Here is a 26,396-nt window from a genome sequence, read left to right on the forward strand (position 1 = left end):
CCAATTTTTTATATCAGTCATAGTTTGTTTTAATTTTCATACCTTCGTGTGCCAAGTATAGCCGTCTTTCTGGGAAAGCAGGAATTAATTTACAGGCGGCTACAAATTTGAAATGATAAATAGTTGACTTGTGTGTCTTAGTCCTTTTGTGGCTCTCAAATTATTAACACATAATTAAACATTCCTTTTCTTGTTTTCGTGGTTGATCTGCACTTCTTTATGAGGAAAAAGCTTTATTTCAAGGTACAAAAAAACTGACACCAGACTTATTTATAGGAATAATTTACAATACTTTAAATCAGAGCAGAAACAAATACAGACTTTATTTGTACATGAGGGTAGTTCATTGTGAAAACATGTTAATAAATGAATGTTAAAATAAAAATAATTTAGGTGTTCTTTTTAATAAAATTACACAATTCAATGAAATAAATATAAAATATACTGTATATGAGCAGACTAGTGAAAAGGTGTGATGGATACATACTCAGTTTATGCTGCCTTTTATATTTCTGTCTTTGTTTTAGCTTCAACATGATGCTATGAGATTAGAACAAGGAAATCCATTAAAAAGTAAAAAACGTAACATAGAATTGCTGCCGTTGAATTAACATTTAACCCACAACCCTATTATCCATTCCTTGAGCTATTTCTGAATGTATACTCAAAACCTCTACAATACTAAAACTGACTTTCTACATGTCTAAAATTAAATACTGTAGCTTGTAGGACTGGCAAAAGCTTGTTTGTGGCAGCTTAATATGTAATCAAGGACATGTGTTTTCATGGAAATGCATTTAAAACTTGAACACCAAATTAACAATATACAAGACACCTCATTTCCATACATACATTTGCATTGCTATAGTTCATATACAAATGTATAATAACCAACAATTTCTTAAACAGCTCCTAGGTACTGTATAACAAGCTGCCATCTCTTCAACTGTACGAAGAAAGAAACTCCCACGGTAGGTACCGCTTATACCTCTTTTCTCCCAGAAACTTCTCCAATTATTTGCACGTCTTCTTTTATTTAAGCGGGAAACATGGGGCTTGTTGAACATGTAAATGATTATATCTGGAGAATATTTGGTGTGGTAAAATACCCAAAGGTTGAATGGACCTCTGCTGGGTCACATTTGATGTAAGATAAACATTAAGTACTTAATTCACCCGGATAGAGGTTTGTCTTATTATGGCACGGTACGGAAATATAACATTACTTTGAAGAATATATCTGAGTATTTCTTTAGGGTGTGCTGCCTAAAAGCAACTACTTCAGATCAAAATACAGTGATATGTGCTCAAATTAAACAATGCATCATTTTACAGCATTGTGTTCTAAACTTTACCACAAGAGGCCACTGTAAAAAGTGTGAAAAATCTTCAAGCTGTATTATATAAACACGTTGAAACCTTTTGCAACCTCAACTCAAATATAATTCTTGAAAAAGTCTGGGATAACAGTCTCTAGCAGCTTTGGAATTCATTTTCAGTAAGGTTTCATCAAGACTACAAAATCTTTACCACCATCATTATTTTAAACTGTTGACAAAATGTCTTGAGAAAAGTTTATCGTCTTTGCGGCCAGAGCGTCTGACTAGGTTTACATCCAGGTTAATACTCAACCTAAGAGCACATTTTATTTTTACTTCATAAATTATTCTCATTTATTCTTAAACTAATGGACCCTAAAAGGCCCAAATTGAATAAATTGTCATCATTTATAAAAAAAAAGAAAATGTATCTGATCACATCAGACGGGTGTTGAATTGTGTACGTTAAAGAAAATTGATTAGCCAAATTAAATGTATGGTCCATTTTGTTTAGCTAGTTTGAGTTCCAGGCTATCTCTTACATTTTGAATTGTTCATAACAATAGAACATATTCAAAAAAGGTAAAAGCAGCAGCCCGTATGTAACCCTAGTCACGGTCTGTCCAATTTCAGAATGAGACAAAATGAAAAAATGTGCTGACAAGACGTAATTATGTGGTATAAAAACTCACAAAGAAGACTTTAAGTTATTCAAATAGTTATCTCATTGTAAATGTGGCCGAAGACGGTCAGCATCAAAAATAATTTGACGTCTTAAGAAAGATTACATAATCACACCACTCCCAGGATAGTAAAATACATAAATATAGTAAAATATGTAATATATATATTTTCATATATACTGTATATGCATATAAACTAAGTATCAGAAAAAGAACATAGGCTGTATTAACATAGAAATCAAGTGAAAATACAAAAATAGTAAGAGCACAGCATTGCCCCTGCTTAGAAATCACAGCAGGTTGTACAGCAGCAAAGTTCCCCTTTATGTTCTTTGCAGCTATGGAACAGGGAAAAACGGTCATGTCCTCTTGGCAAAGAGAAAATCCTGACGTGAACAATCTCTATGGACTTCACTCCAACTTAGGAATGGATCATTGGTAAGGACGGCTTTAATTCAAGTGAATTTCATACTTAAATATTTTAAAAAATGACAACAGAAGGAAGGTGTTACTGCATTTAGTTATCATGACACCTCTGTTTCTAGAGATGGGCGTCAGGAGTTCTCTTGCAGAAGAGTGTGTCAAAAGCAAGGTTAATAGCTAGGACTTCAGAGATATCAACACCAGCAGTAGGAATGATTTCTATTTGGACGGAGATCTCGATGTTAAGTGACAAAGAAGGCAGTGGGAGCTTTTGGTAGTCTTTAACATAAAGGAAGTCAATTGAATTGCGTTTCACTTGAAGGGACCACTCTCATTTTCACTACATCTAATATGGATAACATACCAAAGAGTTTCATATAAAGGGAAGAGGCCAACCATCACCCAGTAAGTGCTGTGACATACATCTCAGAGAGCCAATAGTTCAATAAGGCTTGAGTGGCAGTAAATGTTCACATATTTAATCTCACCAACTAACTCAATATTTTTTCTTTCAACTCCAAGTCTAGGAATCAGTTGCCCTGTGATTTGTTTATACTGTATCTTAACAGTTTTAAGTGCTAACTAATGATGGAAATTGGATGACCTTTCTAATCCAAACAAATCACGTTCCAATTCAAAATGTTCTGTTACCAAATTTAACTGCATAATCATAAATAAATTCCAATTTGGGGAAAATAAGTATTCAGTTCTTTAAATTCTCCTGTGGTATGGTCACAATATACCAATAGAATCACGCCCAGCACCTGCATAAAACACCCTAGCCATACACACCTCATCTCAGGCCCTCATACAAATCAAAATAATTTCTAAACCAAACTGCCAGCACGTCAAGTGTTCCATGGATGAGCTTCAATGACAGCAAACTCAAGGTGCATCAGATTCGCCTCTTTAGAAGCTTATACTTTATACCTGATGTAGACACCCTGTGGATGTGATGTATTAATCTTTTCAGTGGGCTATAGGAGAAACAGTAAGAAACACTGGTCTTTTAAAAAAAATATGTAACAAAAGGAGTCAATTTCATCCAGCGAAAGTCTTACCGGTACATATAAATTCTGTCCTGACGAAGGTTTCAAACACAAATGAAAAGTGTTACTTCAAAACTCCAAAGTTAGAGCACTGTCAGCACTAGTATGAAAGCCTTTACCGTAGTGTACCTACTGCTGTCTCACCTCCTAGAGAGGGTATTGACCACCAAGTAAAAATGTGTAATACTTTGTATAACCAAGACCGAAATATGAACAATAGCGCATCACGAGTAGAGGCCTTTATGAAACTGCATATGACTATAATGACTTAGGAGGTCAGGTATCATATAACTTTATAACTACTAGTCACTCACTGTTTTTGACAATGTTCATAGGGTATTATAAGTGCAATAATGCATTATAATCATATACTATATGAAGTATTATCACAAGGCATGACACAAATATTGTAATTCATAATTGACATGGTCTTGCAAAAAAAAACTAATAAGTGACCAGCAATTATGAAGTTATGAAGCATTTTGAATAAGTGCTTTTAACTATAATTGTACAGGGCTATAAGCTTATTATAACGCATTACATAATTATTTGTATAAGGAATTATAGACATGGGCAAAATACAAAGTGTTTAGCTTGCGATAAATCGAAAAATCCTCTTTGTGTTAGTATCCATGTAAGAACTCTATAATAATTATATAGGATCACTTATGGGTCCTTTTTAAGGCAACGGCTTCAAAGGCTCATTTTACATTGAGGCACTTCCACATTAAGGTAATATGATTTGGCATTGGCTTTGCAAATAGCTTTCTGTCACATAAACTGCTTAAATCTCAAGTGTTATGGTTACTAATATAAGAGCAGGGCCTTTGCCGCCACATTAAGGCATGTGAAATACTTTTCCACACTGGAGTAAAAAGAAAAATCTCTGCTTACAGTCATGGAGGAAGGGTCACATGGGGCCCTGCCGGTGCTGGGGGGTCAGGGGGGTTTGCACAGTGCACAGACAATGTGTAAAAGAGACATAAAGTGAGAGACAGAGTTGTGATTGCAGCATAACATCACATCAAGCTTTGCCACCCAATTCCATCCCATAGTCTAACTACTGAGCGTCCTCTCAGTGCAGGGCGAGTGGGTTCAGGCCGGGTCAGAACCGGAAAGGACCAGGCAGGAGGAGAAGAGCCCAGTCCTGTCAACACTAGGACACGGTGGAGTACGGGTTGGGGCTGGAGTTGTTGTGATGGGCGGACTTGATGATGGTGATGACGCTGGTGTTCTGCACCTTGCCCGGCGAGAGGGGCCCGCGGGTCACGGATCGGGCGAAACACTGCAGGGCCTCATACTTGGCTCGCAAGGAATCAAGCTCCAACTTCATGCTGGTGTTCTCGCGGGCCAGCTTGTTCACCTCGTGCTGGAGATCTATCTTTTGTCTCTCCAACTGCTCCTTCTGGCTGACGCGTTTGATGCGACAGCTGGCGGCGTAGCCCCGGTTCTTCAGGGTCCTTCGCCGCTGCTTCAGCTTCGCTACATCATCCTTGGTGAGCCCACGCAGGTGCTGGTTAAGTTCCCGCACCGTCATGGCCACCAACTCGTCGTCGCTGACCGCCGGGGCATTCTCACCCTCCTTCTTGACCTGCAGGATAGAGCAGTGAATGAAGAACAGGTCGGAACTTTTAACAGGTCCACATTTCTCAAACTTCTCAAACACTTACCTTTAAAGCTTTGCTCGCCTTAAACTGAGTCGTCATTCCCTGCATGCGGACAACAGGCCAGAATCTCACAGAAGACACACTATGAGGAAAGAAAAACAAATAGTGTTAATTTAAGTTCAAATACAATATATTACAAATAGTGCCACATAGTGCCACCACTATGTAACATTCCCATGCTTTAAGGTTCAAAAAGCTCTTTATTCTTCTCATACTGCCTGTGCTGCAGCACTTCTTTTCACCCTCTGTCTGAAACCAGAAGCCAGTCTGCTCTGATTGGTTAGCTTGCCGGCACTCTTGTGATTGGTCAATAACTTAGAGATGTTTTGGAAATGTCCCGCCCCTTAGCCTATCACGTACAATTTGTTGGAGTGCTAGCAAACAGAAGCGCAAGTGTTAATAAGTGATGTCATTATGTTACAGAAGTAGACAAAGGAGTTTCAATGTGAACTTTGGGGTTTTAGCCTTTGCCGACCACTACAGGAAAAGGAAAACCCCAAAAAGCAGCCCTCAATAAAAGCTACTCACATCTTTATGAATCAGTGAGTTATTAATACTTCCGACCAGCGACGTGCAGTCAGGGGAGGCAGAGGAGGCAGAGCCTCACCTGTCATACTCTAATGTAACGGAAAAACAACTAAAGAAAAACTAAATAGTAATAATAATAAAATGTCTCCACTGATCTATGATGTAAGTGTGATTTATGTATGATTCCAATCGCTTTTTAAAGTCAAAATCAGCCAATTTGCCGAGCTCCGCTACAACTACAGGTAGCGATGAGAATTGAGGCAGGGACGAGCTCTGCCTCTCGTAAGCCCACAGTAACTTTCCTGGAGCACGGGCACTAATTTAGCGCGGGCACTTATTTTGTGCCCGCGCTCAAGCCAGTTACTGTGGGGTGGTGAGGTGCCTCACCTCAGAATGTGTCACCCCACAGAAACTGGCTGGAAAGCGGGCACTAAGCGCGTGCCTGTTACCATCTCACTGTAGGTCACCAATGTAATGTTTGTAGATCCCTTTATTACATTTATCCTCGCCATCCATAGTCTCTAAATAACTTATTTAACGTATATATGATATTTAGGCTCGCTGGTTTCATCATATAACGGCAATGAAAAAAGCAGCAGGAGAGGCAGCCATAACCTCTGCCGCACTGAAGGGGGCGCACGTGAGCCCACAGGATCTTGTTGCTACTGTTATTATACGCAGAGACGGATAGACACAAACAACAAACTAGACTTTTGAAACTACAGGAAGATAAGGAGGACTTTTACAATGAACTCATAGAGATGTTGTCCAGAAGGAGAGCATGGACTTAATCTTCAAGTCAAGGTAAGACCACAATTGTAATGAAAATGGGATCTTACTAAGAAAGAACAATCCAATATTTGGATTTTGGGTATCCTTTTGTTGAACGGTCTGTTTAAAATGAATCGAAGCATCAGACTAAAAAAGCTTTTGAAAATAACCGAATATTTTGATTAAGGTCAAAATATAATATTTGTAAATCTGACTCTGAAAGAGTCAGTGCCTCAACAACCATGAACCTCACCCCACGTCACTGCTTCCGACCTAAGTAACAGATCTGAATACTTTGGCTACTGTCCCACACATTTTATTTTTATATTTAGATGTTCAACTTGGCACTCAGCCCTACACATGCACTTTCAAAGTTAACAACAACATTCCTAGGATGAAGTCATGTGTGTCAATATTATGTTTGCATGTTAGGGCCTCAGATGACAGCAGAGGGCAGCACGACACCATTAAACCAAAGCGACTGTGTTTACTTGTTGAGGGAGGAGTGCCCTGACAATGTATTTCAGTAGACCAAGAGAGATTATAAACAGGCAACCTCTCTCCTCATCCTGCTCTGTGCTGAAGCTCTCCGGGCTTTGTCAGTTTTTTAAAGAAAAGCCTCTCTGTACTCAGTACAGTGAGCCACATGCTTTCCGGACTGATTTCGTGGCCAAAAAAAGTGAAAGAGCGCCGGGCTGTGATCCTGTGAGAGGCACACATCCTCCCCCCAGGCTCCATTTCAGGACCTTCGGACCAGCCTGACTACAAGTGCACTGTTCCATGCTCGACTGCTGCCATGGAAATGCCCTGCAAATGGGCGTGGGAGTGTGAGTCACATGGTCACCAAAAGGGTAAACAAGTCTCATTCATAACCACAACACAGCCTATTCATAGTACAAATGAGAAGCACTAACTTGTGCTGACAACTTAAAAGGCATCCACTGTACAAACAGTTCCAGTTTATCTATCTGTTTATCCTGGGGAATCCAGTGTAATTCAGATTGTTTATTCCCCTAATATGGTGTCTACAGCAACTCTGCCTCCTCATCGCACTTTAAAAATGACGTCAGCATAACATTTACAGTTATGCTGATCTTTACAGGGTAGTTGATACGCATGTGGAACATTCCTGCAGATAGAGTGTCACAGAGGAATACTTTCCTTTTTAGTCACTGATGTATTTTTGCTGCGTGTGAGACAATGCAGTCTGTGGATTTGGGCCTGTGTCTCGCTGGATGGATCCTCTTACACTGGGCTTTCCTGAGCCGCTCCATGCCCTTATTTAACTCTGGCAGGATATATTTAGCCCTCAGTGCTGACACAAATTTCTGCCAACTAAACAAATTAACTGAGCATGCGATAGGAGAAACCTCAGAGGGCGAATATTCCTTTGCAGTCCTGTTGGCTGCAGCTTTCATGGGAGAAAGTACTCTGGGTGTGGCTGCTTTTGGGATGTTTACAACATTTTTACATCCTATATGGGTGTATTGCTAATACAGGACGTTTCGGCTTTTGATTTGCAGATGCGGATTACCGGAAAAAGTGCAATCGATATGAAAAACACCCTCTTTTACTCTTTTATGAGACTTTTATAGCTTATATTCTACATATCTGTCTAGAGAAAGTGTTTTTGTCTTGTGCAGATGAACCTCAATAACAGATGAGACTACATGTAGAAACCAGACAGCAAAACCCAGAGCCACATAAACTCGTGTTTAGACATTAAGGGGAACATCTGCTGCTCTCTCTGGTGTCCTTCATACATTTTTGCAAAGATTGCATAATTGAGATTTTTCCAAAGCATCAGATAAAGATGAAGAACTGCAATACAACATTCCTAGGCAGAAAGTTGGCCACAACAGCCTTACTTATGTGGTATTGCATCAGAAGGGGTCCCTGGGTATATCCCTTTCAAAGATCATGGAAAAGTAATGTGCCCCCCCCCCCCTTTCTGCACACAAGAGGCCCCCAGCATCAAGCAAGAGGCCAGGTTGTTTCCCTGGAATTCTTTAGGCATGTGCTGATGTCTTTGCAACTCAAAAAGCATGAGAAACCAACATTTCTTTAAAACTGAAATTCTATTACGGAGCCAAATCCACTGTTTATAATGTTGCCATTCAGAAAGGACATGCATATATCACAACAAGTCACAGCTTCGTGATATAGTCAAGAAAACAACTCTCACAAGGGTAAGAAAAGGAGTCTGGGAAAATGCCTCAGAGAAAAGCAACAGATGGCGGGTAGAGAACAAAAACCACATTCCTGAGTGAACACACATGTGCAAACCCTCACATGCACATCTTTACTGAAGAAGGATCCTTGGGTCTGAATCTGTCCTGCGATGCACTCGGCTACAGCGGGGGTGGAGTTCAGACTATCCCACTTGTAAAACAACGGCTGCAAAATGTACAAAATGTCTGGAATTCACCAGTGTCTCACATCGTTCACTTGCCCGAACAAATCAGTGTGCACACGTGTGGAAGTCAGGACTCAGCTTCACTCACACACTATCTTTCATTTTTCTTTTTCTTTCGTTCTCATACAACCGACAATGTTTCATTCCTGAAGGCAATCCTCTGTTGACTAATAACCACAAATGTCCTCATCAAGTTAATGTCATCAGTAAGTTATGGAAAAGTGCCACAAAAATGCAGAATTAAGCCGCCAAGGGATGACACAACTCAACTAGGTGTTCCTTACGAAGGCTATACGCACATGTATTGGTTACGATGTGTGTTATTTGATGTGGAAATGGTGTTTTCCACATGATGATGTTTTTGTTATTTGGGTTGCCTAGATTTTAAAAACACAGAACTAGGCAAAAACAATTCTTTACATGGGTACAAATCTGCCTTTTGTCAGAGGAAAACAACTCTTACAAAGCAAATTGATTAAGTAGTGTACATAGTAAACACCGTAATCTGCATTTGAGTCAGATAATTGACCTTTGTACCACTTTTGCTCTGTTTATGCTGTTTTCAAAGTCAGGCATCTGGTCAAGTTCAAGGCTGCTGCACTTGAGTGACAGAAGGTAACTGTGGGGCCCAGCCTCCTCCTAAAATAAACAGCATATCAAAGACGTGTGTGCTCATGCTGCAGTGATAAATGCAGAGCTGGCTTGTCTGGACTCATTGTTTATCTTCCCTTTTTGTTTTAGGGAGCAGGTTAAGCAGAAAGCAGACATGTTGTTGCCCTTGACAGTCTGATACACTCCTCTGAGAAAGCTCTTGCATTTTTCTCAGGGAGGAGGGGAGATTTCTCCACAGACTGCTGCGCTCTGCTCTCTGCTCTTTCTCCAGCGCAGCACATTTGGTGGGATATTATGTGAAGGAAATGGAGAGCATAGCTGAGCAGTGAGTCATGCTGTTTACTGGTAAAAGCGACGACCAGCGGCAGGGAATCACACCCTCTCCATCTGACGTTTCCTGGAAAATCCCGTTGTTTCAAAGGAGGAAGGAAAAGTACAGAGAACCTTGGAAATAACTGGCTTTAACACCAGAACTGTTGTGTGGAAAAGGGAGGAGAACTCGCAAAAATATCTGAGCAAAGAAACTCTCCCAACCAAGGACGTTGGGAGTAAAAAAAATGTCAAGAATGCACAAAAAACAAGGACGTAGCTGTCCAAAACGACCTGGAAACCAACAATGTGTGAATAATAGGAAAGTATTAGAGCTGTATCAGATCACATCCCTTACTCCCCAAAAATATAAATCAAAGCAAAACAAGACTTTTTGACCATAAAAGCACTATCAGGATTTCAGTGATTCTCCTTCAAAACAACAGTCTGGCACACGTGCAGATAGACAGACAGGACGTGACAGCAACGCATACATTCTGAAGGCCGTGGAGCTACAAAGTGTTTGTGTTTGTTGCTGTCAACCACCAACTTGAGTCACGGTGTAATCAGGAAGTTACCAAAGGAAAAACATCAACAATTGAATCCGCATGTGAGACAAATCATGGAATTCCCAAATAACACGACAACCCCACAAAAATAAATAAATAAATGAGTAATCCTGACACTTGCCACACCTCTGTGCATAATGAGGTGAAAGCAGCGGGGTGAGATTGGGTCACTGATAGAAAAGCAGCGATAGCCAGGATCACAGTGGGTGGCAGAGTGAGCAGTCTCAGATACCATATAACTGTCAGGGAGTCACTTTGGACGGACCACCACAGCCTGTTCACACACTTGCCTGTTATTGCTTGTATGCACTCTGTTTGGCATGTTCAGATGGGGATAAAATCACTGGCTTCTAAAGTCAATAATCTAAACCTGACATATTTTTTCCAGTGAGAGGAGCAAAAACACATCATGGTGAAGTGAACCCTGTGAGTCATAGCATCACAAACCACAGCTATTTCACTTTCACAACACTCAACCACAGGCACATTTTGCATACGCTTTCATCACTACTGACCAGACCAAAACAGTATATGTTTGTATATGTGATGACAAATATGATTTATCCCATGTTTTTCAGGGGAATTTCTCCCCATGTGCCTTGCTACTGTCACACACCAGTGGTGGTACAATGAGTCAGCCAGGGTTATTTCTCCATCTATAAAAGACATCATCACTTTGGTGATTAAACCACATGTTAACCTCATGACAGGGGAGAGGAGTACACCCACTGCCACTGCCGGTCTGAAGCACCCACCCAAAACAACAGTGATTCACAAAGGACTCTCAGATATTAAGTCTGTCACCATCTAAGTGACACAAATTGCTCAAAGACAAATATTTTCCAAATTCTAATCACAATTGCCATACAATCTGACAAGTCCGATTTTCTCTATAAATTAACAGCCCAAATGAAAGTGTAAGTTTACAAGACAGTCACAAAGTATTCTTTCTGAGATAACATTGGGCTATTAAATATATAGAGTAGTATTGTAGTACTATTATAAGTTAATTGTGCAAAAAAAAAATTGTACTCATGTCAAAAGGCTCCTTGTGTTCAACCATAAAGATGTATGTAGTTACCAGAAACACAGATAAGATCAAGCTTCCTTCTTCCACAGTGATTTATTGTTTGTGGAAATGTGTGCAGCCCCTGCTGTGTATTGACTGCTGGTTTCTCCTGAGGAGGCCACCCAGCCCCGGTGGTCTCCCTCCTCATCGTGCCCTTTGTCCCACATGTCTAAAATGCAGACCACGTGTTGTTTCCAATGTCAAAAGTAGGCTGGTATGTTGCACTATAGCAGTCTAAATTGAACCCGCGTTGAAATGAGCAAGAGTAGCAGAATTGAAAAAGGGGTGTGAGTGTTTTATATGAACAAGTATAAAAGCAACAGTTAATTTCACTTCCTTTCGCAAAACTAAATCTCAATCGAGTGACTTGCTATGTAGGCCTATAGGACATAAATAAACAAACAAAAATCACTTTTTTTTTTAAAGAGCGTTTTGTAAACAGTAGCCTGACTCTAACACATAAGTACCGTTGTAACTGTAACATGAATTTACCTCGGGAAATTAAAGTCAGATTTATGTATATGAAAATTATTAATATTAATATTTTTTCGTGCATGCTTCAGTTATTTGTTGTTTAATTTTTATAAAAGGGCGCCCTACACAGTTCCGCTAATTTAGTAAATTAATCAATTTGACTTCTTTTTAAATATGTAGTGTGTACCAGGCTGATTCGAATAAAAACTCGGCACATAAAAGTCACACACGGAAGCAACAAAATAAGCAATTGTTTCAACACTTATTATGATTTTCTTATGTTATGTTTTTTAACGTATTTTCCCAATTTAGCTCTTCCACGCGACTACACGGATCTCTGAGACCTATGGGGCATTGTGTTATGTTACTCTACAACACGTGTCCACGCGCTTGAAACAATCTACAAGTCAACATCAACTTTCATAACCCGGATCATAAACGTATCCTACGTGACTGGCGCGTGTGGCCATCATAATCCTGTCTGCGTGCTACAATACGTCACCGGGAAAACTTCAGCAATTTAAAAAAAGTAACTTCAAAACATCTTACTAAGGGAAAAAAACATAAACTCACCTCTGTGGACGCAGATATCTGTGGACCGTGATGAGTAAAAAGTGGCAGAGCGGGTTTCGGATGGAGGCGGAGGACTGAGTTGACACAGCGGGGATAGAGCGTCCAGCCAGCCGAGGATCCTCGTACTGAATTAACTACAAAACAACAACAATGTACCAACATTCCACGCTCTGCTTCCGCAAGCACTCACGTCACCGATTCCTCGTGACCGCCCCCTCCATTCATGAAAATAACTTTCTGCTGACGTCAGTCTGGGAAGGGGGTGGGGGGGGGGCTATGGGGGGAAGCCAGAAATAGAAGATAGATATTGGCTGGCTACTGCTTTTGCTTACTTTACAAAATGTATCTGTACGAAGTCAGCTCATTTGCTATGAGACAAGAGAAAGGGTTTTAAAAGGAAGTCATGAACTCCCTGAGTGCTGCTGACCCTCCCCTGTGAGTAAACTCCTTTATGGTCAAGTCTACTCTACAAGGTATTCAAAAATGTGCATTGACTGAGAGAAAACAGCGACCCCCTCCTCCCCGATCTGTATAACTTTCAGCAGCATTCCTTTCCTGAGGAAAGTATGTGGCGTAGTAGCTCGGCAGTCAGGATTTCTCTTAATTTAACTACTCGGCTGCCAGTACCGTCACAAGTTATTCTGGGTAATTAAGTGAATGTAAATATGTTAAGTCAGGAGCCTTTTAAGGGCTGCTGCACTCTTATGATTTTCCCCTGTTCATGTATCCGAAGACCTCAGCTTTGAGGTTGCTTCAGACTATAGTGCCTGTTAAAAACAGATGCCGTGTGTTTACACTATAAACACTGTGGGCTACACAGTTCAAACAAGGATTCAAAACAGGAGGGAAATTCAGTTTCACATTTTTTTCTGCTGACTGGACCAAGTTGAATTGGAGCAGATTTTTACAAAAAGTAAAATAGCAACTGCCTGGTTAATCATAACTTATTTGTGTAATAATACTGTTGTGAGATGTTGCGTGTATGTGCATTCGCAGAAATGTGAAACAAACATTTGAAAAACAGTTTAGATCACATCATATGGAAAAGGGGTGGCAGAAATTAATTAATTACATATGTATGCTGGTTAGTTTTATTAGTAGGTGGGTACAAGATCAAATGATTTAATAGAGAGAGAAGGTCACATTATCTTCTTTTAAAAAGTCTAGCATGACAGAAAAATCCCATCACAATGAAACTGCATTGCTCCATTTGCCAAATACAGACAGACATAAAGTTGAACCAAGGACCCATGGTTTAAGACATCAGGCTTTCTAATTGCCTTAGGCCAAAAGTAATTTTTATTATTGCATCATTGCCATGATGGTTTCGTGTAATGGTGCTATGTTTAGCAGCTAGAGACACAAAAGAGGAAGTAGAGAGGGACACGAATAAAAAGCACATACATGGTCTCGGTTGCATGATGTAGTGATGACCCTTTGATAAAGTTTGATTAGTCAATAGATGAGAAATGTTCAGTTGGATGTTGCTCGTGTGACTAGATGAAATCAAACTTTGCACACGTAATGTACCCCACTTTTTTTCCTAAGTACTGACGTTAGACACATATCACGCTTCCAGCGAGTCTGACTAACTCCTGAAAAATCCTCTTTTATACCTTGACTAAGTGCCAGAAACCAACCCGATCAGAGTGGATTTGTCTTCCTCACATAATTACCAGCAAGTGACTCAACATATGGAGGTATTTCATTGAATCCCACGAGGAATCAATTACTTACCAGAGATGGTCTTGGGCTGATTTTTATCTGAATAATTGGCGTAAACAGCAAATAATCTTGAATCAGATTAAGAACTTGTTTTGTATTCTGGTTAGTTAGTATCACATCTGTGTTGACCCCGAACAACAACACATAATTTTCTCTGCGTAGCCTTCCTGTAATGAGTTAAACGCAAGCATGATTTGTAGAAACATTTTTCTTCAACAACAGCTTTATAATGCACCAGGAATAATTTTGAGATCAGGTTAGATTTTAAAGGAGATTAGAGAGGAGATGTGAACATGACATGAGATTACATTATATTACACTATCTTAAAAATGTAAGGAGATGGGATAAAACAGCTTTACTGCCTGAAACATTGTGACATCACTATGTAACACTCCTTCTATTGGCTAGCACTCCAACAAATTGTACGTGATAGGCTCAGGCACGGGACATCTTCAAGCGGTTGACCAATTTCAACTGAGTCGGCAAGCTAACCAATCAGAGCAGACTGGGCTCTGGTTTCAGACAGAGGGGGAAAAGAGGTGCTGCAGCACAGGCAGTATGAGAAAAAATAAAAACCTTTTTTGAACATTAGAGCATGTAAACAAGCAGAGAAGAGGCACAAAAACAAATATGTACCTGAAAATGAGCAAATAAAATTTGATTGAAATTAGATAGTATTAACTTTTCATCTTTAATCTAGAGATTAAGTGTGCAGAAACATGCGGCATCACATACAATTTCAAATTACACTAGATTAGAAATAGGATTTAATGGGACTACATTAAATTACAGTAAATTTGAGATGAGACAATACAATAGAGATGAGATTACATCAAACGCAATTAGTTAGGCTCAGATAACATGAGATTAGAGATTAGATCAGATGATATGGGATGAGATTGGATGACATTACTCCAACTCTTATTTTCACTCTGATGTGAGAATAAGAGGAGATATCAGATTAGATTAAATTAGGAAAATGAGATTAGATTGAAGATTAGAATAAGGTTAGAGGAAATTATATGAGATCAAAACAAGCTAATGAGCCAGAATCAAGACTTTGGTTGAGGTTTATTGTGTGTGAGATGCCAGCAGTGCGGAGGGAAAGTCTCTGATACTCCTGTCAAACATCCAGCTGCTCAGTCAACAGCACACCACCCAATTACTGTCCATCTGGCAGCAGTGTACAGAGTTGACCTGAGGTACACCCATTGTGTGTAGCAAAATAAAAACAGCTAACCATGTGCGGCAGACTTATCGGTGTTTTGTTAGATCAACAAACTGTGGGGTCTGAGTACAGGCAGTTTAGGATTACAGGAAGTAACTATACTTGCTTCTTTGTGACTCAGACTGTTGAACTCAGAAATGTGATCTGGCACAGAGAGGCCCCCTATTGTAAGAGGACATTTTTTATTTTCTTCTAAATGCTCCAAGTGATTAGTGAGTTAAAGGCAGTTATTCGTCATGCTGATTGAAAAATACATCATCAAAATAAGGAATGATGTCACTGCTTTTTAAATGAATAAAATAACACATAAATGTATTGATCACCTTTTCGTCTTCTATGTGTTCTCACATTGTTCAGGAGTATCTATAACTGAGGTGTGGACAGCTGCCTCTGGCACAGTTCGGACCAAAGTAATTTCAGAAGTAAAAGGATTGTTTTCGCAGATCCGTAGACTTCCCTTATGACACAAGATTTAATTTGGAACATTGACTGGACATTCCACTGACTTCACCAAAATGTGTTTCATATGAAAACACTTTACGTAACCCGGCTGGCAGTTTAGGGCTGCATGGAAAGGAACATGCAGGGTTACAGTAGTAGTGATGGCACCGGCTGTTTAACATCTTTTAGTTCCGTAAGAATGTGGACAAATATTTGATTGTCAAAGTAAAAGTTTGGGATTTTGAGGACAGCAAGCTGTAGTAGTGCAGCTTGTAAACAAAGTAGTTGAGAGTGCTTAGTAATGTTTGAGGAATGAACAAAGAACCGCCGCTGACCATGGGTGGGACTAAATATGGACATTATTAGGGGTGGTACAGCTTTGATGTTCTGACTTTGTTCCCTTGAGGCATAGACTCTTTAAAAAGTGAAAACAGCTGCTTGAACATTTGCAGATTGTAATTCTCAAAAACTTTGCATCTACATAGCTTTACTTTTTGACTCACCATCACATTATACTTTAAAATGTTCTTCATGACTAAAGACTTAAAGAATCTGCATCCTGTTCCCTTTTGGACCTGATGGTGTGCTAGTGCCTGCTGTGTTTATATAACCCAATATCACAAATGTTAAGTTTGTCTCAGTGGACTTCACAGTTTGTACAGAATATCAGTATGACAATATGACACCCTCTGTCCTTAGACTCTCACATCGTACAAGGAAAAACTTCCAGAGAAAACCCCACAGTTTAAAGGGGAACAGGGGAGAAACCTCAGGGAGAGCAACAGAGGAGGGATCCCTCTCCCAGGACGGACAGACGTGCAATAGATGCCGTGTGTAAATCAAAGAGATAATACATTTACAACATAGGTGGACGTCTATAATAAGAAGATGAATCCACAAGGATGTCAACAATCCTGTGGGAGCCATCAGGGAAGTAGTATGATGAGAGTCAGGCAGGACCACAGAGATAGGTTCAGCCACGACTCGAAGTCCAGGATTCAAATCCAGAACTCAGGATAGAGGATCCAGGACACAGGACCGCAGCAACAGGATCAGCCACGACTCAGGATCCCGGCGTAGATAGACACCAAAAAGAAATCTGGGGGAAGCTGGGTTATTCGGAACATGAGAGTAGGTACAGACAGACAGAAGGAAGAAGTAAGGTGTCCCCCGACAGTCTAAGCCTATAGCAGCTAAACTAACGTGTACTAGAATTTTTATATATAGAAGATTTATATTGTGCAATTTTCCAAACTCACATTGGTTTCTCATATAGGATCTCTGTCCTACATGGCTTGTTGGAGCTCCTGCCCCCCCCCCCCCCTCTCCATATGAGCCCACTGTGCTCTGATTGGTCAGCTCGCCCACTATGTTCTGATGAATCCACCACCGTTACAGCGGAACATCAGTGATTACTGTATGTGTTACAATGGCGTTAGCAACCAGAAAACGACACCAGTAATGACAAACAGATGAGAATGCTGCGTGGGGTCTGGGTCCCGTGTTGACGGGACGTTGCGCGGCTCGCTGCTGCGAGGAGCGGACAGTGTGAGCTGGTTTGTGACTTTGCAGACTGTTTACATGCAGAAAAACCTTCATAACACACAAGACCTTTAATGTTACTGTTGCAATACAGAATAATGTAGACTACTGCCACCCTGTGTTCAATTTGTGGTACATTGCTCAAATTGAAGTGAATTTAGTGTATTCACAGGAAATGAAAGTGAATTTAGTGTATTCACAGGAAATGAAAGTGAATCTAGTCTATTCATAAATAAAAAAGTAAAGTGGACAAAGTACTAATATGGAGAAGAAAGTGAATCCATTCATCAATGTAAGAAAAGAAAAATAAACAGAAAAAAATATATACCAAAAATCGCCATCATGTATCATCTTTTGTGTTTTATTTGTGCTCTATTAATTCATTTACAGCTCCAAAAACTAATGCAGATGATTTGTATACAATTCGTTTTGTTTCTTAAATAATTGATTTATAAATGATTGCATGGGGAAGAAATGTAAACTTGTCTAAATCTGTAGTTAAGTGCAATGATAAAAAAATGATGGGGATCAAGATGGTAATTGAGATGGCAAAAATATATCTTGACACTGACACTAGTGATTGGGAACATTTTAAACAAACACTTACTGAAACAAAAACATGTAATACAGTCAATAATTGTGACATCTGCTGGATACCTCTTTGGTATTTGCTTGAACATTTTGAGTCAAAATAAGTTAACTCACATTTATCACCAGTTGTGTTTTTCTTAAGTGAAGGTCATATTCTTTATAGATATTTATTTGAACTACTTTTAAAACTCGTGTTCTATCCCTGGTATGATCATAGAGATGTAGCATATAGATAGTAGTAGTATGATCAGTTTTGTTTGGAACCTACATAATGCAACGCACGGTTACACAAATAAGCCGTCCTTAGTGCCACTGCCACCCAGTGGTTGCAATGAATAACTACCGGTCCCATTTAAAAAAAAAAAAATATTTTGAAAGTGTTGACAGGAAGTTTATGCTATTTGGTCGTTCAACTTGATAGTGCAGTTACCTGCTTTAACCTCCAGATGACACACATCGTTCAACAGAACACAATTTACTGTTGTGTACAGTCCTCTGCCCTTTAGTTGGATGGCCATAGCACATTTCCCTGAAAACTTAATGTCATCTTTTACAACAGAAAATTAAGTTGTGACCAACCTCGAGTGACACAAGAGCTTAGTAAACTATTGTATTACTCTTTTCTGCTTTGATGGCTAACGTATTATTATGAGTTGTAATGCCCTCTGGTGGTCCCAGTGAGTAGCTACTCCTCAAGCGTCAAGTTAGACATAACATAACGATGCTTCCGTTGGACAAAATACAACATAACACGTTTTTAGATACAATCCGTAACCAGCAGAATAGCGATAAGGCTCTAAGCAGAGCGTGTCGGGTTTAAGCATAGCCTAGCTTGCATCTAATATCTGCTTTGAAGTCAATTTATTTCGCCTAGACTGCGTTCAGTCTAACGTTATCATCACCGGAGACTCTCTTGGCAGTAGGTGACGCTGTGACTTTAGTTAGCCAACAATATTGATGCAGAGAGGGAGAAGAAGAAGCCGTCATGGTTCTGTCTGATAGCTTTTGAGCCGGCTAACGTCATTTGTTGTTAAAATTGCATCTCTTAGACTAACTACGACCCGTTGTATGGGACCGAATAACAATGTGAGTCACATTTAATTAAATAAGCATGCCAAATAATGTTAATTCAGTGTCATTAATGGGTTTGACACCGTCAACTAGCTAAAATGACTAGCTTTAGCCGCATTTGTTGACGTTAGCCTAGCAGTTTTTGTCCAGTGTGTAATCGTGGATATATTTGGAGTGTGCAGTTTAGTCTGTAACTTTAGTATTGTTTGCCTTGCTAAGTCCTTAGTTTGTGCGATTTGGGGTCGCTAAAATGTAATGGATGTTAGCCCTAACCGTTAAATTACTTCAACTAGGGTTATTACACTTTTATTAACGTTGTTACGTTTGCTAATCTTGTGTTCCTTGATGTTCCTTGATGATTTTCTCACACACAGAATCCTTCAAGCTAAGTAATGTCACCCGCTTGACCTGCAGTGAATCTGGCTTTGCTTTGTGCTTGTTGGTCAAGATGAATCGTGCAAAGCCAACAACTCTCAGGCGCCCCAGTGCTGCAAAACCATCAGGTAATCCAGTGCCGTATTAGTGTTTCTCTACAAGCATTACCTTCTTTTCCATGATGGGAGTTTTCCCTTGTACGCTGCAAGAGTCTAATGGCACTATATTTTGTATGCTGTACAGATTGTAAATCCCCCTTAAGATAATATGTTATTTTGGGCTCTATAAATAAGTTTGATTGATGATTTATATGAGAAACATTTACCTAGATTTGGCATATTTTGTAATATTAGCGTCTGCATTACATAATGGTGATGTGCTTTTCAAAAATGTGCTAGACTATTATATTGCCTTTAACCACTTTATATTTATATATCTGAATTACTGATGATTATTTAGCAAACAATATTATTGTGTAATATTTTGTGAAAGCACCACCCTTTCAATATAATTGCAATATTTTTCCAGAATATCATGATATTTAATGTTCTCCCAAATGCACATCCCTGCCTGACTTTGATATCTGCTTTTCCCAGGTCACCCTCCACCAGGAGACTTCATTGCTCTCGGTTCGAAAAACCAGAGTGGAGACCCTAAACCCCCCGCTGTCCTGCTGAAGCCAGCATCCACAAGTTCAACTGCTGACCGTAAGAGAGAGACTTCCTCCGCTCTGCCCTCTGCAGGTCTATCTGGACTCACCAAGCGACCCAAACTATCCACCACCCCCCCAGTCAGTGCTCTCGGACGACTTGCTGATGTTGCTGCTGTGGACAAGAGGGCGATATCACCCTCAATAAAGGAGCCATCAGTGGTGCCTATTGAAGGTATTTTTACTAAAGCCTCACTCAAATGGAAACACAATGTTTATTCTGTCATTCTGTTACACTGTCAAAGAAGCAAAGGTAGTTTAAACTCTATTTTTGTATTGTAGTGTCACCATCTCTGCTTCTTGATGAGATTGAAGCTGCAGAGTCTGAGGGTAATGATGACCACATCGAGGGACTGCTGTGTGGAGCGGTCAAACAGCTCAAATCGAACCGAGCAAAACCTGACATAACGCTGTACCTCAGTCTCATGTTCCTGGCCAAAATCAAGCCCAACGTTTTTGCTACCGAAGGAATTATTGAGGTAAGATTTCTCACTGATACTGTGTTAGTCTCACAAATAAACACCCTCCTAAAGTGAATGTTGAAATTTGACTTTTCTGACTCTTGTCTCAGGCTTTGTGCAGCCTCCTGCGTCGAGATGCTTCTATCAACTTTAAAGCGAAAGGGAACAGCCTGGTGTCTGTTCTTGCTTCCAATCTGCTGATGGCAGCTTACGAGGAGGACGAGAACTGGCCAGAGATCTTTGTAAAAGTGAGAAACAAACACTTGAACCTGCTTATAAATTAGTTTTATCTTAGCCATTTTGTGCAGTTTATTCATTTGTAATGTCATTTCAGGTGTACATTGAGGATTCTCTGGGGGAAAGAATCTGGGTTGACAGTTCTCACTGCAAGACTTTTGTTGACAACATCCAGACTGCTTTTGGGACAAAGATGCCTCCCAAGAGTATGCTGCTGCAGGCTGACACAGGCCGCTCAGCAGGAGATCTCAGTGCAGGTACACTGAGAAAACACACTGGCTCGTTTGTTTGATGCAGTGAACAAGTGCTGTAAATCAAGCTGCTTTTTACATTGTGTCTTTAGGTAGCAGCCCTCATCCCTCAACCCCTGATGAGGACGACTGCCAGACTGAACTGCTGATAGCTGAGGAGAAACTCAGCCCTGAGGATGAAGGGCTGATCATGCCGAGGTACAAAATCAATTTGTGTGTGTAGATACAATTCCACAATTATATTGAATAAGATTTAGATATTTTATAAATGTATTACAACTTATTTCTTAAGATATTTGCAAAACATTTTCTCATTTCCTCCACCATTTTGTCTTTGTCTTCCCCTCTGGTGTTCTGTAGGTATGAAGAACTGTCAGAGAGTGTGGAGGACTACGTGCTGGAGGTCCTTAAGGATCAGCTGAACCGCAGGCAGCCGATGGACAACGTGTCCCGGAACCTGCTGCGTCTGCTCACTGCCACCTGTGGCTACAAAGAGGCACGACTCATGGCTGTACAGAGGCTGGAGATGTGGCTGCAGAACCCAAAGGTGAGTAACACATCCTGAATACCACTTGTTATTCTGCATAATCCACTATCTTATTGGCAGTATTATACACCTGTAGTAAAATACTTCATTTGGTGACCTAGATACACGGTCAAATTAAATGACAACATCTGTATAATTTTCACGTTTCTTTTGTTTATGTGAAATCATGAATATGTAGATTGATGTCAATAACCATAATGAATAAAGCTATTTTTCTTTTATTGTTGTGTGTGCACAGCTGACTCGCCCTGCCCAGGACCTCCTCATGTCTCTGTGCATGAACAGCATCACCCAGGGAGCAGATGACATGGAAGTGATCTCTAACCTGATCAAGATCCGACTCAAACCCAAAGTCCTCCTCAACCACTACATGCTGTGTGTCAGGTGTGCAGACTCTTGTTTTTACTTATAACTTGTTGCTACACACAGTGACTTAAGACCCTTTCCCACTGCACAATTATTCAAATGATTTTAAATACAAGACGTACACTTGATATGCTTTCCTCAAAGCCACCATTGACAGATGCAGTAATTTTTCCTCACTGATTGTTTTAAAACACTCAAAGATACAACTTATTACAAGTGTGTTTGTTAGTCTTCTCACTAGTCCAACAATCACTACTTTAGGGTTGAGAGTTTTCAAGAGAAACTAAATAGGTAACATATATTAAAAAAGTAGTTACCACTCTAAAATATCCGCTGTTTACTTACCTAGCTTTGTGGGACACACCACAAGAAAAAGAAAAGTTGAAAATGTTTATTTTGCCTATTTTTTTGCACTTTTTCCAATGTTTAAGAAAACGTCCATATACTGCTCTGAAAACAATTAAGAGACCTTTTTAGAGGTTTATCTTTAATCTCAATCTCTACATGTATGGCAACCATTCCATTCCAGTGTCTGTTGAATTCCAACACAGGGAAATGTTTTCAGCAGTTTATAGAATAAAATAACATATCTATAAATAATAAAAGCAGAGAAACTGATACTTTTGCAGTCGTCGCTTAAGTTTTTCCAGAGCTGTATGTGCTACGTTTGGTGGAAAAGGGTCGTTTACTAACTGGTGTTTTGGTGTTTTTTTTCCAGGGAGCTGCTTAATGCTAACAGAGACAACCTGGCCACGATGGTGAAGCTGGTGATCTTCAACGAGCTGTCCAATGCCAGGAACCCTAACAACATGCAAGTCCTGCACACAGTGCTGCAGCACAGCCCCGAGCAAGCTCCAAAGGTCACTAGAAACGTTCAAATAGTTGGAACAGATAGCAGTTGGAAATGGTTTTAATAGTATTATAAGTCTTTATCATCTGTTACAAATTCAATAGTTTCTCTAAATCAACATTCCCCTTTTCTTCCATTGTGTCTGTAGTTCCTAGCGCTGGTGTTCCAGGACCTGCTCACCAATAAGGATGATTACCTGCGTGCCTCCAGAGCCTTGCTGAGAGAGATCATCAAACAGACCAAGCACGAGATTAACTTCGGGGCCTTCTGCTTCGGATTAATGCAGGAGAGAAAGGAGACTATCTATTTGGAACTGGAATTCAAAGTATGTGTTTTTTTAAATCATTTGAGTTTTACTCATCATGCAGTTGCTCTGAAGCTGTGAATGACCTTTGTCTCTCCCATAGGAGCGTTTTGTTATCCAGGTGACAGACTTACTGACTGTCTCCATGATGCTGGGCATCACTGCTCAGGTCAAAGAATCAGGCCTTGCATGGGACAAAGGGGAGAAGAAGAGTGAGTGCTTTATATTTGTTGTTTTGATGCAATTTGTTTTAGTGCAATCATTAGCATTTTTGCACTTACATTTTCCTTGTCTTAAAGTAAATTGACTGTTTTTAAATAGATTTGTGGTGACCTTCTTGTGTGACATAAGTAGGTAACTTTGTGTCTAAGGGTGTATTCACACCTAATAGTCCACTTCTCTCCAGACCACAGTTTGTTTCATTTTTCAGAAGGTTCGGTTTGCGTTCACACGGGCAAAACTCAAACGGACTATAAACTTTAAACACATGTCATGTGCTCGGAAATGCTGTTCAACAATTGGTCAGACATTAAGGGGGTAAAAACGCGAATCCCGGCAATTTCTACCCGAGCCTCCGCCATGGAGTATCGGCAGGTTATTTTCATGCTGTTGTTAATCTGGAGAGCATATCAACAGCAACGGCGCATATGATTATATAATCAGACAACGTGCGATACAAAACATTATAACACATATAATGAGAGACGTTCTGCAGTAAGGAGGGGGTTTCACCGACGGCAGGTGGCTCTGACTTTTATGTATAGTTTTTAGTTTTATAGTTGTTTTTACTTTACACGACACTGTTCAACCTGTGTGCAACACATCATTCTGCTTCACTCTTTCACTAAAGAAATGAAGACACCCGCGTTCTTGTGACACGTAAATACTACGCTTCCTATGTTTTGGTGCGGACTGCTTTCACACCAGCGATGAACCGCTCCAGAGTTCACTAGCAAGCGGTCATAGACCACCTATTTTAGCGGACCACAGTCCGGTTGTTTAGTTAACTTCAGAGGTCTCGGACTGTGTTCACACCGACCCAAAAGAACCGCACCACACGGTTAAACGCACCAGGGTTCGATTCAACCGGACTTTAAAAGGCTGGTGTGAATGCGCCCTTAAAAATGGTGGTTGAAGTGGCTAAATGTGAGTGCACAGGTTTTCAGGGAAAACAAACACCTGTCCGCCTTTCATTTGAACTAATGACACTGTGGTGTAGTTTGTTTAAACTTTAAAGCAAGGTTTTCACTTTTGGTGATTGCCCTTTTTAATTTTAAAAATCCCAAAAGTATAAAGTTATTTTGCTGAACAAAACATGTTTGTATCATTAACTATTGTTTGCCATAGAGCTTTGTTCAGCAATAATCCAAATTCCAAGTGATCAATTCAAAGGAACCAGGTGCTAACCTTCGACTTGGGTTTTATTAATAAATCATCCCTGCTCTATATGCTGGATTAGCTTTGGCTTGAATGTGTGTCTGTTTGTTTCAGATCTGGAGAGCCTGAGGGCGTTTCAGAATCAGATCGCTTCCATCCAGAGAGACGCTGTGTGGTGGCTTCACACCGTGGTTCCCTCCATCAGCAAAACTGGTGCTAAAGACTACGTTCACTGGTCAGTCACTCTATGCGCTGATGTGATTATTGTTAAACTGCACAAGCTTATCATATTTCTTGCTGCTTTATATGAGACTTCTCTCTTTCATGTCCGCAGCCTTCACAAAGTGCTGTTCACAGAGCAACCTGAGACATACTACAAGTGGGACAACTGGCCTCCGGAGGGTGACAGAAAGTGAGTTTCCCCCAATATTTAGATTGATTCTTATGCTGTGTTACATATGACTTGTACTTATATACGGATAAAATGTGATTGATAGATTATTTGTATTGTTTCCACAGTTTCTTCCTGCGCCTCTGCTCTGAGGTGCCTCTGCTGGAGGACACACTGATGCGCATCCTGGTGATCGGGCTGTCACGTGACTTGCCGCTGGGCCCAGCAGATGCCATGGAGCTGGCGGATCACCTGGTTAAAAGGGCTGCTGGAAGTCAGTCTGATGGTGTGTGAAGGTCCACTTAGGCTGTATCTGAATATTTGGACATTTGGTAAACACTTGTGGCTCTGTTTAATGAGCAGGCAACCCAAATCTTTTAGGCCAACTTCCTATTTACATATTATCCTCACAAGTTGCAAAAAGAATGTTAGGGAGGTACGAACAAAGGAAATATGGTTTTGGATGTAATTGTTTTTCCAATAATAGGCCTATTTGATGATCCCTTTTAAAGTAGATCTGGAGGTCCTGAAGGTGGAAAGGATCCAGCTCATTGATGCCGTGCTGAATCTGTGTACATACCACCACCCGGAGAACATTCAGCTGCCTGCAGGGTACTACAACCTTCTTATAAAAACACTTTGGGGTCATAAAGTTTACAGTCTAAAATAACAAATCATTTTTATTGTTTAAGGTACCAAGCTCCCAATTTGGCCATATCTGCGTTGTATTGGAAGGCATGGCTGCTAATTCTCGTGGTGGCAGCTTTTAATCCTCAGAAAATAGGTACAGCACACCTTTTTACATGTTGCATACATACAAATAGCTATTTCTAACTATTAAATGTTCTTTATTAATATTATCTGATGTTTTTTTCCTTTAGGTCTGGCTTCCTGGGACGGCTACCCTACACTGAAAATGCTCATGGAGATGGTTATGACAAAGTAGGTGTTCATTTTGTATGGAATAGTTCTGGATAACACATTCAAACAACTCACACATCTCTCTCTGGTATCTCCTCCACAGTAACTATACCTACCCTCCCTGTACCGTTGCGGACGAGGACACGAAGACGGAGATGATCAACAGGGAGCTGCAGATCTCCCAGAGAGAGAAACAGGAGATCCTGGCCTTTGAGAGCCACCTGGCAGCAGCCTCCACCAAACAGACCATCACAGAGAGCAACAGCTTGCTCCTGTCTCAGCTTACCAGTCTGGATCCACAGTAAGAGAGCAAGGGGAATTACGTCATGCACCTAGTTAATGGTATTCGTAAAGAAAAGGCCTCAAGGACAGTAACTATACCATCCTACTCTTTAAGACAGGGGTGTCAAACTCAAGGCCCCGGGGGCCAAATCCGGCCCGCGACTTCATGTTATGTGGCCCCGCAAGAGCTTCCAAAGAATATAATACGTTTATTATACGGTTAAATGCCGATTTACAGAAGCCCGTTGCCCATAAACTACATGT

The 26,396-nt window shown here is 40.3% G+C and overlaps 2 protein-coding genes across 5 annotated transcripts in view; one reads left to right on the forward strand and one right to left on the reverse strand.

Moving 5' to 3' along the window:
• Nucleotides 1–298: 298 nt before the first annotated feature.
• On the reverse strand, nt 299–12,669 carry mafk (v-maf avian musculoaponeurotic fibrosarcoma oncogene homolog K). Its single transcript, XM_079641978.1, has 3 exons — nt 12,463–12,669; nt 5,145–5,223; nt 299–5,065 (listed from the first exon to the last, which is right to left on the reverse strand). Exons 2-3 carry the CDS (start codon nt 5,187–5,189, stop codon nt 4,631–4,633), a joined length of 480 nt encoding a protein of 159 aa, XP_079498104.1. The 5' UTR covers nt 5,190–5,223; nt 12,463–12,669; the 3' UTR covers nt 299–4,630.
• The window catches only part of ints1 (integrator complex subunit 1), a 37,894-nt gene continuing 18,770 nt past the window's right edge, over nt 7,273–26,396 (forward strand). For 2 of the 4 annotated variants that reach the window (XM_079641972.1, XM_079641973.1), the window contains exons 1-19: nt 7,273–7,291; nt 19,436–19,564; nt 20,033–20,320; nt 20,428–20,624; nt 20,717–20,854; nt 20,941–21,100; nt 21,187–21,292; nt 21,455–21,641; nt 21,880–22,025; nt 22,726–22,867; nt 23,006–23,182; nt 23,265–23,373; nt 24,653–24,773; nt 24,873–24,950; nt 25,058–25,215; nt 25,442–25,541; nt 25,622–25,713; nt 25,811–25,871; nt 25,954–26,151. In XM_079641972.1, coding sequence (XP_079498098.1) covers nt 19,510–19,564; nt 20,033–20,320; nt 20,428–20,624; nt 20,717–20,854; nt 20,941–21,100; nt 21,187–21,292; nt 21,455–21,641; nt 21,880–22,025; nt 22,726–22,867; nt 23,006–23,182; nt 23,265–23,373; nt 24,653–24,773; nt 24,873–24,950; nt 25,058–25,215; nt 25,442–25,541; nt 25,622–25,713; nt 25,811–25,871; nt 25,954–26,151 — 2,513 coding nt within the window. In that variant the 5' untranslated portion in view covers nt 7,273–7,291; nt 19,436–19,509. The remainder of the gene's footprint in view (nt 7,292–19,435; nt 19,565–20,032; nt 20,321–20,427; nt 20,625–20,716; nt 20,855–20,940; nt 21,101–21,186; nt 21,293–21,454; nt 21,642–21,879; nt 22,026–22,725; nt 22,868–23,005; nt 23,183–23,264; nt 23,374–24,652; nt 24,774–24,872; nt 24,951–25,057; nt 25,216–25,441; nt 25,542–25,621; nt 25,714–25,810; nt 25,872–25,953; nt 26,152–26,396) is intronic. The other 2 variants (XM_079641974.1, XM_079641975.1) reach the window with 1 other exon arrangement.

This window comes from Notothenia rossii (genome assembly GCF_949606895.1).
Source record: "Notothenia rossii genome assembly, chromosome: 8".
Lineage (NCBI taxonomy): Eukaryota > Metazoa > Chordata > Actinopteri > Perciformes > Nototheniidae > Notothenia > Notothenia rossii.

Bases quoted from the DNA above. Each gene is read 5' to 3' on its own strand.
- mafk (XM_079641978.1), bottom strand. From the start codon at position 5,189: ATGCAGGGAATGACGACTCAGTTTAAGGCGAGCAAAGCTTTAAAG. The intron at 5,066-5,144 runs GTAAGTGTTTGA...TCTATCCTGCAG, and splicing joins AGGCGAGCAAAGCTTTAAAG to GTCAAGAAGGAGGGTGAGAA.